Raw genomic sequence first — 18,557 nt, forward strand, 5'->3', positions numbered from 1 at the left:
CCATTCAAGCAAACATAACCTAGCACACAGGGAAGTCTAACTGCAAGAAGTGCTTTTATTTCTCCAGGCAGCAACAGAACTAGCCCATTTCCTGCCAATAAACATAATTTTTCCTCAGTAATTATCAAGGGGACTGAGTAAAAAAAAGTAAAATAGTTTACAAACTTTAAAAGTTGGTCTATGTGGTAATTCAATCTACAAAGGCCTCATGGCAGAGTCATGTTTTCTTTTTGATTTTGCTAGAGGATTGTCTTGGTTTAAACCCAGCTGGTAACAAAGCACCACACAGCTGCTTACTCATTCCTCCTGCCCCAGACCCGGTGGGATGAGGAGAGAATATAAAGAAAAGCTCATGGGTTGAGACAAGGACAGGGAGGGATCACTCACCACTTATGGTCATGGGCAAAAGACAGGCTCAACTTGAGGAAGAAAAAAAATCGATTTAATTTACTACAAATCAAATCAAACCAAGGATATTAGGAAGTAAAAGCAAGCCTTAGAACACCTTCCCCCCACCCCTCCCTCCTTCCTGGGCTCAACCCCACTCCCGGTTCTCTCTCCCTCCTCCCCCCACCAGCACAGGGGGACGGGGAATGGGAATTGGGGTCACTTTGTCACACGGTGTCTCTGCCGCTCCTTCCCCCTCAGGGGGAGGACTCCTCACGCTCTTCTGCTCCAGCGTGGGGTCCCTCCCACAGGAGACAGTCCCTCACAAACTTCTCCAATGTGAGTCCTTCCTACAGACCACAGTTCCTCACAAACTTCCCTGGCGTGGGTCCTTCCTGTGGGCCTCAGTCCTTCAGTCCCAGCCTGCTCCAGCATGGCCTTCCCCATGGAGCGGCGGCCATCTCGTGGGGCCTCCATCCCCCTGCTCCGGCGTGGGCTCCTCTCTCCCCGGGCTGCAGGGGGGCATCTGCTCCCCCGCTCCCCTCCGTGGGCTGGGGGGGGACAGCCTGCCATCTGGTCTCACCACGGGCTGCGGGGACATCCCCTCCTCCCCGCCTTCCTCACTGACCTTGGGATCTGCAGAGATGTTCCTCTCACATTCCAATCCCATCACTCACTGCAGGTTCCCCTTCTTAAATCTGTTCTCCCAGAGGCGCTACCACCGTCACTGATGGGCTCAGCCTGGGCCAGCGGTAGGTCCGACTTGGAGCTGGGGAAGCTTCTAGCAGCTTCTCACAGGAGCCACCCCTGAAGCCCCTCCTCTGGTACTAAAACCCTCCACACAAACCCAAAACAATGTTGTAGTTGGAAAAACAGAGTCTTGCCTGCCAGAGTATTATTAATGTTGGGGGTGGCAGTAGGGAGTATTAATTGGGTCCACAGAGTCTCCAGGTGAGATCAGCTCTCAGCATGCCAAGTGCTGTACAACCACCTCAAACAGTAACAGTTTTTTCCCCCAGTTCTTTCTTCCTTCTTACCAGCCAAGAGCTTTTTTTTGCCTCCCGTACTGTTACTGTGAGATCTGTGTGAGGCCATGCACCTACATGCCTGGCAGAATTTGACTGCTTAGACAAAAGAGGACACACCATTTTCAATAGGTTGGGTATCACACAGGGTGGGAGCCTCTAGGAGGTGACATATCGTCCCAATATTTTACAGAAAAAAAAAAAAAATTCTCACACCTTTCAATAACAATGATTCATGTTTTGTTGCAAGGATTGGTCTCAAAGCAAGTTTAGTTTATTATTTTTACATGTGGTCTTTAGTAAAATGCTGATGCTATTAATTAATATGTCAGTGAGAACTTTATTATGGTGCTGAGAGTTAACTCTAAACACTCAGGTGTTGCTGCAGGCACAAATGAGCAGTTAGCTGTTTTTGACTCCTGTCTGAGTCATATTTTAGCAACCAATGAGTTGTTAATCTTTGAGGAAAAAATAACTGGCCTACAGGTAAGAGCAAATGATCGACAGCAACAATTATGTTCTGAAGTTGAAGCTGATAAGCTGATCTGAACAGGTTATTTGTGTCTGGACATAGGAATCTTCTATGCTGGCATGAATGACAAATCTGCTGTTTGAGTTTTGCTTTATAAAGTGTGTTTTTTCAGTTAACTGCCACATGATGATTACCTGTCTTTTGCTAATGACAATCTGAAATATTGCCATTGTGTTGTGTATGGGATCTGTGCAGAACTGCTTTCAGCTGACCATCTATGAAAAGCTTGTTGCCTTCCTCTTTATTCCTTAGGATAAGCAGACTAATTCATCAAAGAGTCAACACAAATAAACAAACTTTGTATTTGATGTTTTTTCCATTTTCTTTTGAGGGACATGCTTACATAGGAAAGCTCATCAGAACTAAAAATTATTGTACTTATTACAGCTGAACCCACATCTGTGTGCCAGTTTAATGTCACATTCACTGATGAAAGCCTGGTAGCATTTTACAGGGCCCAAAAGATGTAAACAGACAGTTATTCTAGGTTTGCCAGCAGGCAGTGGCTGAATTGATATGTCTTAACTCTTCCAGATGTATACGTATGGGAGATATCATCGTGCTCTGAGGACTGGTGTAAGTGAGATAGAGGGCCTGCCGTGCATCCTTCTCGGCTTTGTTCCTCTCTGTACTGCTCAACCAAATTTTTTATTATTGCTTCCTGCATCTGGGTTTTGAAACCCTTGCCACAGCCAGAGTAACAGACCTCTTTTCCTGACCAGAAAGCCGGCTGAGGGATCCAGTCTGAGCCAGCTGCAGTGACCCCTGGGACGACAGCGATGCAGTATGGTAGCTAACAGGAGCCTGTGGCAGAGGCAGCTAGAAAAATTTCAAAAAGACAGAGGTTTTTGCAGTGAGGGAGTGTGCAAGTTGTAGGTATCTCTAACTGAGAGATAGAAATCAACTCACGGGAAAACTCCCAGGAGCTCTGGGTACCCCCTTATCATGCAGTAGTGCCTCCTCTCCTTTTAAGCACATTGCCTCTGTCCTCTGCCTACACATCCAGCTTGGCTGTTGGGCTTGCAGGAGTGATGGAGAAACAGCACAATAACTACTCATATGCTCAATTTCTTTTGTACTTTGCTGCCAGGATCCAAAGTCATGGGCAGATTTCTACAGAAATTCGTAATTCGGAGTACTTCACCAGCATGCCCCCGCTTCCGGCAGAATGCCTCGACATAGATGGGGACTGGAACACGCTCCCAGTTATCTTTGAGGATAGGTACATGGATATGCCTTGCAAAGGTGAGTGAAACACCACAAGGTACAGCTTCATGAGACAGCTGGAGCTGAGGGAGGTTCACTTCCCCAGCCCAAGGTAAGCAATCTCACATCCCTTGGACTGACTCTGGCTTGGATCAGAGCGTGATCCACTATGTAATACAGCTGAATTCTTGTTTTCCCTAGTAACAAACTAGAGTACTTCCTGTAGCTTCATATTTTTCATCTTCAAAGTAAGCTGTTTAGTTACAAGAGCTGGACACAAAATCTAGAAAGAAAACAAAATCTTTCAGATTTTTGTTACAGTACAAATTTAAAGGAAATATAGCACTATGAATTTCATCCCCAGTGTGACATCTAGTGGTAAGGAAACTCAGAACAAAACCCCACAATATCAGCATAAAGCCGAACACTGTCCCTGAAAGGCAGCATTGCTTTCCAAAAAAATATTTTCCCCTTGAGTACCCAAACTGAATTTTTAATTAAGAAATTATTTAGTTCCAGAGATTTGTAGTAAAACCTCATAGCCCTTGGTTCCCTTTTTACACATTGATTAAGATTAGCAAGGAAGCAATATGTGTTACTGTTATAGGTGACCATAGTCTAGTAAATATGGCCTGTGGTCTAAAATTACTCCTCTTCCAGAGTTACCCAACTGCCTAAATTTTGACAATGCTTATTACAGATATCTAAACTATTAAACTGAGTATTAAACTGACTCACAAGCAAGAGCTATACTATGAACAATGTCATATGACAGCAGGAATACAAAGAAGTGTCAGCTTTGTTTTGCTTACCTATGCTGTAAAAAACTAGCTGTTTAGATACAATTATACTGAGGAAGCTATATTTTATTGATATCGTCTTCTTTGGCCTAACTGTAACTGTTTAGTGAGTATAATTCTAGTTAAATGCACTCTGGCATTTGCACTTGTAATATGCCAATAATGTATGTATAATTTATATAATATAAATATACATACTTTTTTAGGCCTTACCATCACTTTTTAAAGTCCCACATCACCTTGAGGTAATTTGTTGTGTTCTTGCAGGCACTACTTCTTTTTTTCTTTCTTTCTTTCAGATCAGAATTTGGAAGTTTTCCCTGATTTTGAGGTTCCTGCAAATACTCAAATGGATGTAATAGATGACAACGAAGATTTTGCATCAACTGATGCCACAGCAGTAATGAAAGGAGACTTTGGGAAAGGTACTCTGCTAATACACACAGATAGGATAAACAGGAATCCCTCCTGCATATACAGTGCTACTGAAGGTGCTGCTTATACAGCTAAGAGTTTAAACCAGCACTCCACAACTCAGGTATGTACAGCAAACAAAGAAGGCCAAAGGAAATCTGAAAATATTTTTGTTTCAAGTAAGGAAACTACTTCTGACTCAGAGCCAGGCAATACAGAATGCACATCAGAAGACTTTAAAACACCCAAGGAAGTTTTATTAAAAGACAATAGGTTTGTGGCAGATGTTACCTACGGAGATATGAAACCCAGCAATAAGGATTCTCACAAAAGTGAGCCCGTGTTAATTGTTAGTGCTCAGTATGAGTGTGGAGCATGTGGAACTGATGGCTTGGAAGACAGGACTGAAATACATAAAACAGATGAATCTAGTCATCCTGAGAATAATTTCACTTTGTCTGAGCTTGCACTGAATGAATTAACTAGTCTTGAAAAAACAGGAGATCCAGACACCAAGGCCCTGCTCCCTGTTTTGAAAGCTTTGCCCACACACAGCTTTGAAGTGAAATTGTTTACAAAGGAACAACGAGGTGAGGAGTGTGAAGAATTTACCCTGATGTCAGGGGTCATAAAAAGATCCTCCTCTATAATATCTGATTCAGGCATTGAAAGCGAACCAAGTTCAGTGGCGTGGTCTGATGCTCGTAGCCGGGCACTAGAGCTACCCAGCGATCGAGAGATCCTGCACCACTTGGTACGAAGGCACGCCGTCCACCGAAATTCCCTGGAGGGTGGCCACACAGAAAGCAATACCAGCTTGCCCAGTGGGATCCAAGCGTCGCTCACATCCATCAGCTCTTTGCCTTTTGAGGAAGAGGAGAGGGAAGTGGAGCTTACCAAACTGACAAAATCTGTCTCAGCTCCTCAGATCAGTAGCCCAGAAGAGCCTGCAGAGGAGGTAGATATATCCAAACACAGTGAAGCAACTTCAGGAGATTCAGGAGGAAACTTAAAAAGTTGCATGGAAACAGAGGGTGGGGGTGGAAAATTAATTGTGGACTTTTCTGAGTGTCAAATCACTACTGAAAGTGGACAGCTAGAACCAAGAGGACATCCCAAACCCTCCGTCAAACACAGTAGCAGTAACACTGAGTTACAAGGGAAGGAGGAGAAGGAAGGTCTTCCAGAGACTTACTGTAGTTTGGAAAATGCAAGACCACCCATTTGTCCAAAGCAGCTCCGAGATAATGTCTCTGAGTGCCAGTCACTGGAGAGCAACGGTGAGTGCAGCTTAAAACCACCAAGGGCTTGTAAATACTTGGACAAAAATATAGATAAGTTTGATACACGCATTGAGGATCCAAAGGATAAACTTCAGCTGGACACTTTAAAAATACAACAAGGCTTTTACTCCAATAGCAGAATTTCAGGAGAGGAGAGTTTCTCACAAAGCATAAAGCTGGTACCAGATTTTTGCTATCTGGTTCCAGCTCCTTCAGAAACCTCAACTGAATTTGGCTCAATGCAAGGAGAGTGTGGTAGCTCTCTTGCTGATGAGGGCCCAGCAGTGTACGCAGAAATGCAGGGGTTACAAGAAATTGAGCTCAACGACTCACCTGCCTCAGCCGACCCTGCTGCAGGATCTTGCCAGGCTGAATATCCTCAGGAACCCAACAGCCAAGAGCATAAACATGTAGCTAATGGCACCGGGTTTCATTTGGCAACAACGGAGGGAGTAGCCCTGGAAAGCAGAAAAGCTGTTGATGTGGTTAACCTCTCCGTCTCTTGCACAGCCACGTGTCTTCCCTTTTCTTCTGTGCTCAAAGAGACCCCTGCTATGGTTGGCTTCTCTGCAAAACAAGCCGCGTTCCCCATCACACGCCAGCCTCTGGGCTCTTTTGGAGTTGTCTCTTCTAATTCAAATGAGATGGATGAAGAGACCAATGAAAGAATGCTGAAGTAAGAATTTCTAATTACTTTCTTCATTAATGTTACTGTAATGCCAAGAGACCCTGACGAAGTTCAGGGCCCTAATACAGTAAGCATACTGTAAGTTTGTATTCAGAGACAGTTGCTGCCTGAGGAATTACAGTATAAATAATCCAAATAGACAAATGGTTTATATAGGATAAATAATCTAAATAGACAGGAAGGTTGAAAACACAGAGAGACTGAGACTATCAAAGACATTAGGTCCTTAATCCTCATGAAAAACAGTGGGATTTAGGTGTCTAAATAATCTTTATGATCTGGCCCTCCTTCATGAAGTCAAGGTTACCCAGCCTTGAGTATTGATCCCAGATAGTCGGTTCACTATGGCAGTTCCATAGCTTCTTTTTCTCTTCTGCTTAAATAATTGCACTCATTAGCTAAACTATGAAACAGGAGCGCAGATTGGCTGCTAGGATCTCAGCTTCAGCTTCTCAAACTGGAAAAATGGGAGAACTGGCATCCTGGGTAACTGGAAAAGAGGCTTTTATTTTTTTTTCTTGCTTCATTGCCCAATGCAAAAGTGCCACATTGTGGCCTTGATGTTACAGTGGCCCATTTCACAAACTGAGATGCTAGCATTTGTATACTTCCATTATATTTTGGTGTTTCTGCTGTGCTGAGGGAAAACAGTAGCATGGGAATTTCTCAACACATTCAGCTACCCACAGTGTTGGCTGTCTGCATGTGCATTCATTTGTGACCCAAGGCTTTATTTTTATTTTTTTTTGAAAGCATCTTGATGTGCATTTTATAGACCCTGCTGTAAGTCCTGCTCAATCTAAGCACAAAATTTGTTCCTTCTTTGTGAAGCAAAACATTTAAGCATGTATTCATGCACATGAATCCAGATTGTCCAGGTCCATGGCCTGAATGCTAGATTTTTCATTCTTTTGGCCCTTTAAAGTCAGTTGCACTGATGTAAGTAATTGCTCACCATCATATCAAGTGACCCGAAGCTATTCCCAAGCCTTAAAGGTTTCTATTTCCTAACCTGGTCGATCCCAGTTTTCTACATAATTCTACACTTATGTCGTGATTATTAATTCCTAAAAGTTCTGGATAAGTTTTGAAACTTCAAAAAGCCACTGCAGAATTTGGCATCTTCAGCCAGCAGAATGCTTCACAATGAATTCATGTGTCAAATTTTAGGCCTTGAGTAGGAAAGGGGTTAGCTTAATTCTTTCATCACCGAGCTGCTCTTCCTCTTAGCTACTAAATGTTTTCAAAAGAGCCTGAAATCAAACCAAACCAAAAATATCTACCATATGACATGCATCCTTTAAGTCCACAGTCTGCGGAATGGGTAGAACACCTTCTACTTGCCTATAAATGCATCTGATGCTAGCAAAATGATACAATTTGCATTTCAGTATCTGTAAGTGCCATGACATTGTTAAGATGCAAAATTGCTAATTCTGTATCTTAGTCTCATTGTTATGGGCCACCAGAAAATTATTTTTTGTAAATCCTTCATTCCTCTGGCAGGTGTGAGGTGCTAATGGGCTTTAGCTATTCCATGTGTGTAGCCAAATCACTCAGAAATAAATTTTATTCCCTGCATCCTGATTTCTCTCAATCAGAATAGATAAGAAATAGTATCGAGGTCTGTACTTGAAAGTTGCAAACATAATTTCTTGCAAATTGCAAACATAACTTCTTGCAATACCAGCCTCCTCATTTCTAGTTTGAAGGTTTGTTGTTGAACACCCAGTTCTATTGTGATTAATTAATGTATTCTCCAGTTTTTATCAGGCCAAAGAAAAATTTAAAAAAGAAATGAAGATTGAAGGATTTCTGTACAGTGACTTATCTGTACTAGCTTCTGATATACCATATTTTCCACCAGAGGAAGAGGAAGAAAATTTGGAAGATGGAATTCACCTGGTTGTCTGTGTCCATGGATTGGATGGTAAGGCCAGGAGAATTGCTGTTTGCAAGTCATTTTGGTGTAAAGAAAAAAAAAAGGGCAGATGTTCAGGAAGTATGAAAGAATGGGGAGTCTTATCTTAGCTAAGTATTTAGTCCTTATTATGTTATTCAGTCCATTGTAATAAAGGATCTAGGAAAATATTAAATATTTGCTCTAAGTAATGGACACTGCAACTTCTTTTGTTGTTGTTTAAACAGAATTCTACACCAAAGTACATCAGTCCTTCTGTGTGCAGAAGGAGTGCATTACAGTAACTCTTCTTGTCTTTCCACAGATGCTTGGTTGTTTTGCAGTATGTCACCAGGATGAAAACATTATTTAAATCCCCCCAACACTGTTACAGTGTAGATAGCATCCGGCTTTAGAAAGTGAGAGAATAAAAATCATTATTCATTGCAGAGGAAGCATGGCCTGGAATTTTTACATATATGCTTTCTATCAGAAAACACGTATGTTAAACTTGAAACTTCTCTTGACAAATTCTTGGTATCAATGGGAAAGGTGTAGACGTGAACCTTGAAACTACAGAGAAGGAGGGGTAGAGACTGAAATCTCAGGCATTCTCAGAAAGGTGGAAAACAAACACTTGCTGGCTTGAGCAAGGACCGTTTGCCATTCAATATCTCAGTGGCAGTAATATCCATCTCATGAGGTGGAGGTACCTCCTTTTCCAACAAAACATTTCAGAAGACTTCAGAATTTTCTAGTATGTAATGGGGCATCTCCCAAAATATCAGGAGCCTTCTGACAGTATTTCAGCACCATTTCTAATCGTGAATACACGGAGGCAGGCTATTTTACATCTGAAGGTACAGCCCTATACCCCAGCACGTGTGCCAAGGTCCCTGGCAGGGCTGCAGTGTCCCCTGGGAGCCTCACCAGCTGTGAAGGTGGAAGGACAGACCTCAGTTTTTTGTCTTTTGGTCTTACCTCTGCTGTTCAGCAAATAGGGGACAGAGTTATTCTGGGTCTGATCTTTGCCCTTTCTCCCCCACCATTTATACAGTCCCCAGCAGCAGGAGGTGAGGTGCAGCCCCACCTTGTGCAGGCTGTGGGTGTTCTTGCTCTCCCTCTGTTTCAGTTCATGATCCTATGGTGTGGTGAGCTGTCTTAGCAGCACTTAGCAAGAGCTCCCTGGTGTCAAGGTTTATAGGAAGATGAATGTATTAAATTGACTCAATATTAGTTATTTTTCTGTTGAATTACATCTTACAAAGTACCATTTATTTCTAGGTAACAGTGCAGATCTACGGCTCGTAAAGACTTTTATAGAACTAGGACTCCCTGGTGGAAAACTGGACTTCCTAATGTCTGAAAGAAATCAGGTAGTACAGAGCTAATTTTTGTCTTCCTTTAGATCAGCTACAAACTGTTGACATTGCTGAAACAGGGCCTTCAGCAAAGCCTTTTCATGAGCTGAATGAAGCAAAAGCACTGGGGAATTCAGGGAATTTTCTGTAGTAGTTAGTGCAAAGGCCTGGTCCTGTTCCTGTCTGATTTGATAGGGTGTTCAAACCCATCAGAAAATATTCCTCACATTAAAGTCAAAGGAAATTACATTAGCAGCTGTAGGACTAGACCTTAGAAGAAGAAAATGGATTTATCCTGTCAGTTTGCAAACAAGTTATTGATATCAATGGGAAAGGTGTAAATGTTAACCTTGAAACTACAGAGAAGGAGGGGTAGAGACTCTGAAATCTCAGGCATTCTCAGAAAGGTGGAAGTTGCACAGCCTGATGCCTCTGCCTGTTGGATGCCAGACAAAGCAGCACCGACAGAAAGCAGCAAGTTTAGTGATGCTAAATTCTCCAGAGGGTGTGGAATATCCAGCAGGTGTTGTCAGCTCCCTTTGCTGCATTAGCCATTGTTTCTGCTGTTGCAATGTTTGCGAGATTTATTTCCTGAATGATAAAGAAACGTCTTCCAGAAAAATTAATTGCCAGTCTAGGCAGAGAAACAGAAATGAATTCTGTGCTTTGCTCTGCAATGAACCCATATTTACGACACAGATGCCTAACTTTATGCACAAGATATAGATTTCCAGTGCCCAGTCAGAAACATTATTCTGATTTACAAGTAGTTGAGAAACTTGAGTCAAAACTTTCCAACCTTCTTAGTTCAACAGCTTTTATATTTTGAAGTGGCGAGTTGGTGTTAATCATTGAACTTGCCACATTCCAGTGTACATCTCTGTCAGTAGCAGACCTGCACAGTGAAAGTAAGCAAAATGAAAATAATGAGGAGACCACTTCAGACTTGCATCAAAGCCTCCTCTCCTGTTTTCAGAGAATAGAACATCTTACAACATTTCTATTTAACATTATCCAAAGCCCATAATGGGAACTTTTAGTGCTCTTATAGTCTGGGAAGGTGGGAAAGTTCCCAAGGCACTGGAAATAGAACCCACGTGGTTTGATGATTATTTGGATGCTGTAAAGAATCCTGACACCTTTTTTTCCCTGCTCTGAGAACCACACTGAAAATGACCCAAGAAATCAGTCATTTAGCTTAATTTTGCCTTATGGAAGAAAATGCAAATCCCTTTTTTTAGGCATTCATTTGTGATACATTTGACAAGCTCAGTCAGGCTGAGATGATACTAAAGGATGGAGATATAACCACTTGAAATATGAAGCTTGATGTGTTTTGTTTATGATTAATGTTCAGGCTGATATTCTTCCACTTTTAAACAACCTGAAAGATTTGGGATAATAAGCCTAGGAGGAAATAATTAATTATCAGTGCAGACAAAACAAACAGGCAGAAGGTTAGTGGACTGTTTGTAGTTTGTGAGAACATTTATTTTAAGGCCATATTGCAAAGTGAATATGCTCATGTTTTCCTTTGCAAGAGCTGCAATTAGCAAGATGAGTTGTGTCACAAAAGCTTTAATTACTGATATGTTTGCTCTGAATAGCTCTTCCAGCATTTGATGATTGTTTTTGTGGCATCTCATTAGTTACAAATTTGATTTAGAGTCCTGTTGGATTGCCAAATGACACAGTTCTGAATAAGATCTGCCTGCAATTGTATAGACTGGACAACATATTATTTGTTTTATTGTATCACAACTGGCAGTACCGTTGCAAGCAACAAATTGTCTCTCTCTAGCGCTCATTCTCTTACTGATAACTGTTGAATAACAAACACACAGCATTTCATTGCGATGGCCAAATAATTTTGTGATTATATCCTTAGCATCAGCATAACCTGCATGTCAGTGTATAATGCTGTAAACTAGTCTATCGTAGTAATCTGTTAAATCCTAAATGCCTAAAGCTTTTCTTTCATGTGCAGAATATGGTATCCAAAGCAGCTAAGCATTAGTAGTTCTCACCAGTGTCAAGTCAGGCTGCTTTAAGATCATACTTATGACTCTGGAATCACTCAGCCTAATATTGTTAATCTTACTATTAATAAATTGTAGGTCTGGGTTTATCCCATCATGACACATGCCAAAGTTAGAGGCACAGTCAGTAGAGAAAGAGAAGTAATCACAGGAGGTAATTTAATCCCCTTAAAATATGAATTGTCGTCTAGAGATCCCTATTTCCATGCCCTACAAAGTGTAAGGTTACTCTAGTCCTAACTTGAGTTCTCAGGTTGTGTTCTTGAAGCTAAAATGCACAATATAGAGTCAAAGAGACTCTATGACAGAAAATTTTGCCTTGCCTTACCTACGATCTCACTGAGGACAGTGAACTTCCACACAGGCTTTAACGTTAGCTATGTGACCCACACTGACCCATGGTACTGTTGTTACTGTTGACGTTAAGTGAGAAAGAAAATACTTGCCTTGAGTAAGTTTGCAATATTAGTTGGAAGCTATTTGCTAATAAACTGAAAGTGAAACTTAATGACTGTTTTCAAAGGAGAACTTCAGTTTTTAGAGGACCTGGAGACTGAGAAAAATCCCCCCTTCCCCCTTGAGCATGTATAAAGAAAATTTGGACTGGTTATTATGTTTCTGCTTGCATTTTACTTTGAAAATAGCATCAGTCTGCGATAAGTGCAATTTATTTTAATTCACTGACTCATTCCATTTTTCACCAGACTGATACTTTTGCTGATTTTGATACAATGACTGACCGATTATTGGATGAAATTATTCAGCATATCCAGTTGTACAACCTCTCCATATCCCGAATAAGGTAAGCATTCTGATAGTTAATAGTCTGTCACTGTTTAAGTTACATGAGCAGCATTCAGTGAAATTAGCTTTTCCAAAAGTGCCCTGTGTCAAAAGCCATTGAATCAGTGAGATGAATTTTTACATTGTTATAGATGGAAAAGTGTCTACTAGGCTAAAAAAAGGTGAAATGGTGACTAAAGGATGTTACTGAACCCCCCGATAGAGTCCTCTCAAGAAAAATTTATGCCACCTTTGTGTTTAATTTAAATAAAATACAGATGGTTTTTGTGTTAATGTAATTCTTTCTTTCCCAACAGTTTTATTGGACATTCCCTTGGTAATGTCATCATTCGATCTGTACTAACTCGCCCCAGGTTTCGCTATTACCTCAACAAGTTACACACCTTCCTGTCCCTCTCTGGGCCTCACCTGGGAACACTTTACAACAACAGTACTTTGGTTAGTACAGGTAAGAGTTGATGGAAAGCTATGACTGGCTGCAGTCCATGGCAAAGTGCACGAGAGAGCAACACATGGAGGTAGCAATAAATCATAATAACATGACTTGTACACTGAAGTTGTGGAAATTATTTGCTGAAGACTGAACCCACACAGAAAAATTGCAATGAGAGGGGCTTTCAGTATCTACTACAAGGTCCAGCACAGTGCTCCCTGGGAAACCCAAGGGTGTGCAGCAGTGAGAGTTGTCCTTGTTTCCACTGTATTCTTCCACTTTTCTGTATACTGCCAATAAAAAGAGGCATCTCCAAGGCTGAAGAAGACACTTAGAGTGCTATGGGAATGGAATGTCCCACAGTTCAGCCTTCCTGAGTGTTTATGCTACCATGACATGGATAATCATAGAATCATGAATCATAGAACAGTTTGGGTTGAAAGGGACCTTTAAAGGTCATCTTATCCAAACCCCTCCCTGCAATGAGCAGGGAAATCTGCAACTAGGTCAGGTTGCTCAAAGCCCCCTCCTACCTGACCTTGAATGTTTCCAGTGATGGGGCATCTACCACCTCTCTGAGCAGCCTGTTCCAGTGTTTCACCACCCTCGTTGTAAAAACTTTCTTCCTTATATCTAGTCTAAATCTACCCTCTTTCAGTGTAAAGCCATTACCCCTATCCAGTGAGACCCTTAGACTTTTATCCCTGTTGATTAGCAATACAAGAGGAAACAGGCTTACACTGAGTTACAGTGCTACCCTTACTGTAGGCACGTTTTTAATTCCCTTGGTTGATAATTAGCTAACAGGATAAAAATATGCACCGATTTTCATTCCAGGTCTGTGGCTCATGCAGAAGTTGAAAAAGTCAGGGTCACTTTTGCAACTGACCTTCAGGGACAATGCAGATCTGCGCAAGTGTTTCCTCTATCAGCTCAGCCAAAAAACGGGTGAGTAGGGCTTGATGTGGCTGTGTAACTATCAAGGGCTACTCCAAAGAATTGTGCTGGATTGCCATGTCCTCCAGGGAGTAAAGGAAATCTGCATTTTGTTAATGATCTTTCTTTAAACACTCTTGCTTTCGAGAAGGGCTGCTCTGTCTAAAATCTAATATCTATTTTATCTGCATTTTTTCTGTGCCAGTTATCAGTGAATATATTTGCCAAACTGTTACCACCAAATAAGACCTCCATGCTATAGTAAACATGCACCTAAGTTTATATTCTGCAAGCAAGAAATATCATGCTTGACAAGCCACCATTGCTTAATTTATGTTACTAGATGAAAACCATTTTTCCTTTTTTATTTTTTTTTTTAACATCTCTTGTCCCTAGGAAATATGACTGTGTGAGATGAAGAGCAAATTTTATTCATGTCTGTTGTGACACCTTTGTACTACTGAGAGAGAGATGTATGGCCTCACACTGGAAAAATGATATCTAAATAGAGATCTTTTTACCCTTTCCTTGGTCTGTCATGAATAAATGAAATAAATCAGGCTTTTCTTAAGAAAAGAAAGGAAGCATGATCCTTCTGTTCAAGCAAATGTTTTCTTTTAAGAGTTATTTTGAATATTGTGTGTGAGCAAACTGCTGCTAAGTATATAATCACAAGGTCACTACTTGATATTTAATTTTTTTCTCATACTTTGGTACATTGCTAATAGGAAACAAAGACTATGTTAAGATGAATATAACTTCCTAATTCTTAGTTTGACAGACATAAAGCTGTTTCATAATTTTATGAACAAACTACATGACATAATCAATGACAGGTATCTTGGCATTATTTGAATTTCCTTATTTGAATTTTCCCTTTGATTCCCTGGCTCTCATTTCTGTGGAGTACAGTTGATGTCTGCTTTACTATGTCATGTTCAAATAAAATTGGGTCTACACAGGAAGTTCACATTGTAAGTTCCCAAGCAAAGAATCCTCAAGAATGTGTTGTGGGTCAAACCGATTCATTGTTTGTTAGCTTGGTAGACTGGAGATCTAACAGGCTATAAATAAAGGTGTTGTCCTTGTAAAAGCAGAAAGCAGAAACTTACTATGAAGAGGGATGTCTGTAAAGTCAGAACCAACCAGGTAGATGCTTAGGCAAAAAATCTGAAGAAGTAGGCAGGTCCATATGTGAACATATGAGCTGGCATACTTAGTCAAAATAGAGGTGCCCCTACTCTAGCACTCTGCTCCCAAAAGTAGTTGAGAGAACCTACAGAGGGAGAAATCTAGGAAGCAGTGTTGTGCCTACTTTCCTGGATAACTTTTTAAGCCTCCAGCAATTTCTGACTTTCTTCTTAAAGTAGAAGTCCCTGCTACTTCTCAATCTCCTTAAATGTTCCTTATTCTTGTCTTGAAATCAAAAATAAACATTATTACCTATTGAACTTCTTCACATAAGATTTTAGATATGGTAACACTCACTGTTGCTTCTCCTACCTTTTACCTCAGACTGAAGTCACAAACTCAGTTGGTATGATTGCACAAGAAGAAAATGATAAACAGCTTCAGCCAGGCTTAGTAAAGGCAGCCAACAGGACTCTTCTTTGTGGTAGTGATGGTCAACTTTTCTATTAAAATCTAGAAATCAATGGACTTGCTTCTGGGCCCCTTTCACATAAGGGGGAGGGAAAGATGAAGGTCAAACCCACAGCTCTTCTGTGTTCAGGATACTCTCTGGACTAGTAGACTACATCATCTGTGTCCATTTTCCTACTTTTCTGCTGAATGTGGGTGATGGAGGGCTCAAGAGACCACAGACAGGGCAAGCAGCAGGAGCCTGTTTCCACAGTCCATCAATGGCCCCATTGCCTCCAGGGAAGAGGGAGGATTCCTGGTTTCCAGTCCATGTACCAGCAGTGTGTATTTATCAAGGGACTGCTGAATGCAGGGACTGGATCCCAAGGCTCCCTCAACACTGATGTAATAGTATGACATCATAGCAGTGCAGCTGGTTCCTCTTCCCCTCCCTCTCTCTATTTTGTTTGAAAATTGTACTAATTTGTTGTGTTATTTTTCTAATGTGATCCCCATTCCTGTGAAAACTTATTTATCCAAAACCACTCATTGACCGTAGTGGGTCTGTACACGTGTTTCCAATGTTTAGAGGAATAAATATTTGCAAAATTAAGGTTTTAATCAAACACTTTTTTCAAACAGAGAGAGTTCTTACTTTTTGTGTTGACATATAATTAACCTGTATGAGTGTTGATAAGTAACACATAGTTTGCAGAAGCAGCAGAAATGGGTTTAAGCAATTATGAGTCTTTTTAAGCTTGTGTTGCATGTTTTAATTATCATCTATTTTGCACTGTAGATTTTCAAATGTGTTTGAACATGAAGTAGTCATGCTGCCACTGTATTTTGATCGCTGTGCATCATTGTGATAAATGTATTTAATGCATTTGCCACAGGTCTTCAGTACTTTAAAAATGTTGTGTTAGTGGCCTCACCCCAAGACAGATATGTACCCTTTCATTCAGCAAGAATAGAAATGTGCAAAAATGCACTTAAGGACAGACACACAGGTATGTTTAAGATCATTTCTATATTTAAAAAGCTGTTGAGAAATTGTGTTTTTGCGTAACTGAGGTCATTGCATTAGAACAGTTTTTCATCAGCATGATGAAAACTCAAAGTTTATTTGATAAGGAAGAAAGTGTTCTCTTCCTACAAGAAATTACTGAAATCAATAAAAGAAGCCTTTTAAGCAGCTCTTTGTCTGATGAAAACAAATTTCAATCAGGTCATAATCAAAGGTTTCTTACTGCTTCTTCCCCTTGCCTCTAATTTATTTTTTTTAAAAGTGATAATCATAGAACTAGCTCTTGCCAATGTTTTTTCTGTAGTCTACTGATTTACTAGTATTGTCTCACCTTTGTTTCACGTACTGAAATCTCTCTCAGCACATCCAAAGTCGGGGGGGGGGGTCCCTTTGTTTTCAATAGCATTTGGATGATTGCAAGGTAATTTAAGGGATAGATCTAAAATCATATTGGTTTGTAATAAAATCTGTAAAGCACATCAGGACTCATGCCATCAGAGGCCTAGCCCTTCTGTGAGCTCAGGCTGTGTCTTGTCCCAAGTATTGCCTTTGTTATTAGCAGTCTCCCTCATTTATAAAATGTTTCATGGCTCAGTTTGGTACCACTTCCAGAAATAATGTTCAGTGTAATTTCATACCCATTTCACATATGTGATTACCTAGAAAATGAGGTACTCTTTGGAAGTAGAAAGAGACACCCAGACCCAATAACCAACACAGTTGCCTTCAAACATCGTACCTAAACTACAGCTCTTTCTATCCTACTTCAGATATGAATTAAAAGGTAATTTTCTAACTCTCACTTTCAGTGGTTGTTTCTCAGGGAGATGTTTGACCTAGCAGGAGCCAGATCTACATTCAGTGTAGATCATTTATAAGTACAAGTTTCCCAAGCCATTGATTTTGCCCTATAAATTCCTCAACTATCTGCATGGTGTCCTTCCTGCATTAGGTTCCCCAGAGAAACCCTAATGGACCTTTATGTCTTGCCAGACCCCTTTGCATTTGAATTCACAGGCAGTGTGAGTCCAACCCTCTTCCCCTGAAGGAAACAAGACCATTTCCTTCCACCACAGAGGAAATGAGGCTAAATGCTGAGGAGCGTCCCACTCTTCATGCTAGCAGCTTTAGCAGACCTCTTCAGATGGTCAATGCCTCCAGTAGATTAACAGAATCCCAGCACTTGGCAAATCTTTGAAATGGACTGCTATCTCTTGCATTTTGGCCTTGCTTCCATTTTCCGTCTCGTTGCAACTCTCATTAAATGATACAGGAAGGAAAGAGGGGATCTGGCAGCTTTGGCATGTAGGTGTGACTTCTAAACTCTTTTGCAGGTCCTGTTTATGCAGAAATGATTAACAACCTGCTCCAGCCTTTGATTGGGGCGAAGGACTGCACTTTGATCAGACACAACGTGTTCCATGCTCTGCCCAACACCGCCAACACATTGATAGGCCGGGCTGCCCACATTGCTGTGCTGGACTCTGAACTTTTCCTGGAGAAGTTTTTCCTCGTGGCAGGACTCAACTACTTCAAATAGTGCCTGAAGGATGGGGTAACAGAGGCAAACCTTTTCACTGAGTGGAGGAGAATCCCTTAGCCAAAAGATTACAGTGTTAGAAATGAGATCAGGTGGGACTTTCAAACTCTCCATTTCCATTTCCGTTTCAGAGAATAAAGTGCTATGGCTTTAAGGCATTCAAGCTTCCAAATACTGGTGCTTTTGGAAGAAATAAATATTCCTCTTCAGTTTCTATGTTTTTTGTCCACATAAAGACATGAGCCACTTCTGAAGTACAGAATCAGAATAAAAAGGCTAATTCTTTAAATGTGATTGGACCAATATGATTCCTGTTTCTCCTGAATATTAACCCAGGAACTTGGCTGTCCTTGATTTAATGCTTTATTGACGTATTAACAAAGCTATACATTTGTAGTACTTTCGGGGTAGTTAACACAAGAGGAAAAAAGGATATATGAACTCAGGTTAAAACCTCCTTTGTGATGAACTGAGAAGCCTGAAAAACATTTATGAAAGTTTCAATGTTTCCATTTGTTGAAAGAAAATATTTGGATGGTTCCATTACTGGTAATCGTAACATACATACATTCAAATAATGGAAAGGAGTGAAATTTTTAAT

The 18,557-nt window shown here is 40.8% G+C and overlaps 1 protein-coding gene across 1 annotated transcript in view; it reads left to right on the forward strand.

Moving 5' to 3' along the window:
• FAM135B (family with sequence similarity 135, member B) overlaps nucleotides 1–17,956 on the forward strand; it is an 80,744-nt gene extending 62,788 nt beyond the window's left edge. Inside the window, exons 10-18 of the mRNA XM_010577114.1 lie at nucleotides 3,035–3,189; nucleotides 4,250–6,323; nucleotides 8,099–8,265; nucleotides 9,520–9,611; nucleotides 12,340–12,437; nucleotides 12,736–12,887; nucleotides 13,710–13,820; nucleotides 16,286–16,399; nucleotides 17,751–17,956. Coding sequence (XP_010575416.1) covers nucleotides 3,035–3,189; nucleotides 4,250–6,323; nucleotides 8,099–8,265; nucleotides 9,520–9,611; nucleotides 12,340–12,437; nucleotides 12,736–12,887; nucleotides 13,710–13,820; nucleotides 16,286–16,399; nucleotides 17,751–17,956 — 3,169 coding nt within the window. The remainder of the gene's footprint in view (nucleotides 1–3,034; nucleotides 3,190–4,249; nucleotides 6,324–8,098; nucleotides 8,266–9,519; nucleotides 9,612–12,339; nucleotides 12,438–12,735; nucleotides 12,888–13,709; nucleotides 13,821–16,285; nucleotides 16,400–17,750) is intronic.
• Nucleotides 17,957–18,557: the final 601 nt, after the last annotated feature.

Source organism: Haliaeetus leucocephalus, unplaced genomic scaffold (genome assembly GCF_000737465.1).
Source record: "Haliaeetus leucocephalus isolate CR32 unplaced genomic scaffold, Haliaeetus_leucocephalus-4.0 Scaffold555, whole genome shotgun sequence".
Classification (NCBI taxonomy): domain Eukaryota; kingdom Metazoa; phylum Chordata; class Aves; order Accipitriformes; family Accipitridae; genus Haliaeetus; species Haliaeetus leucocephalus.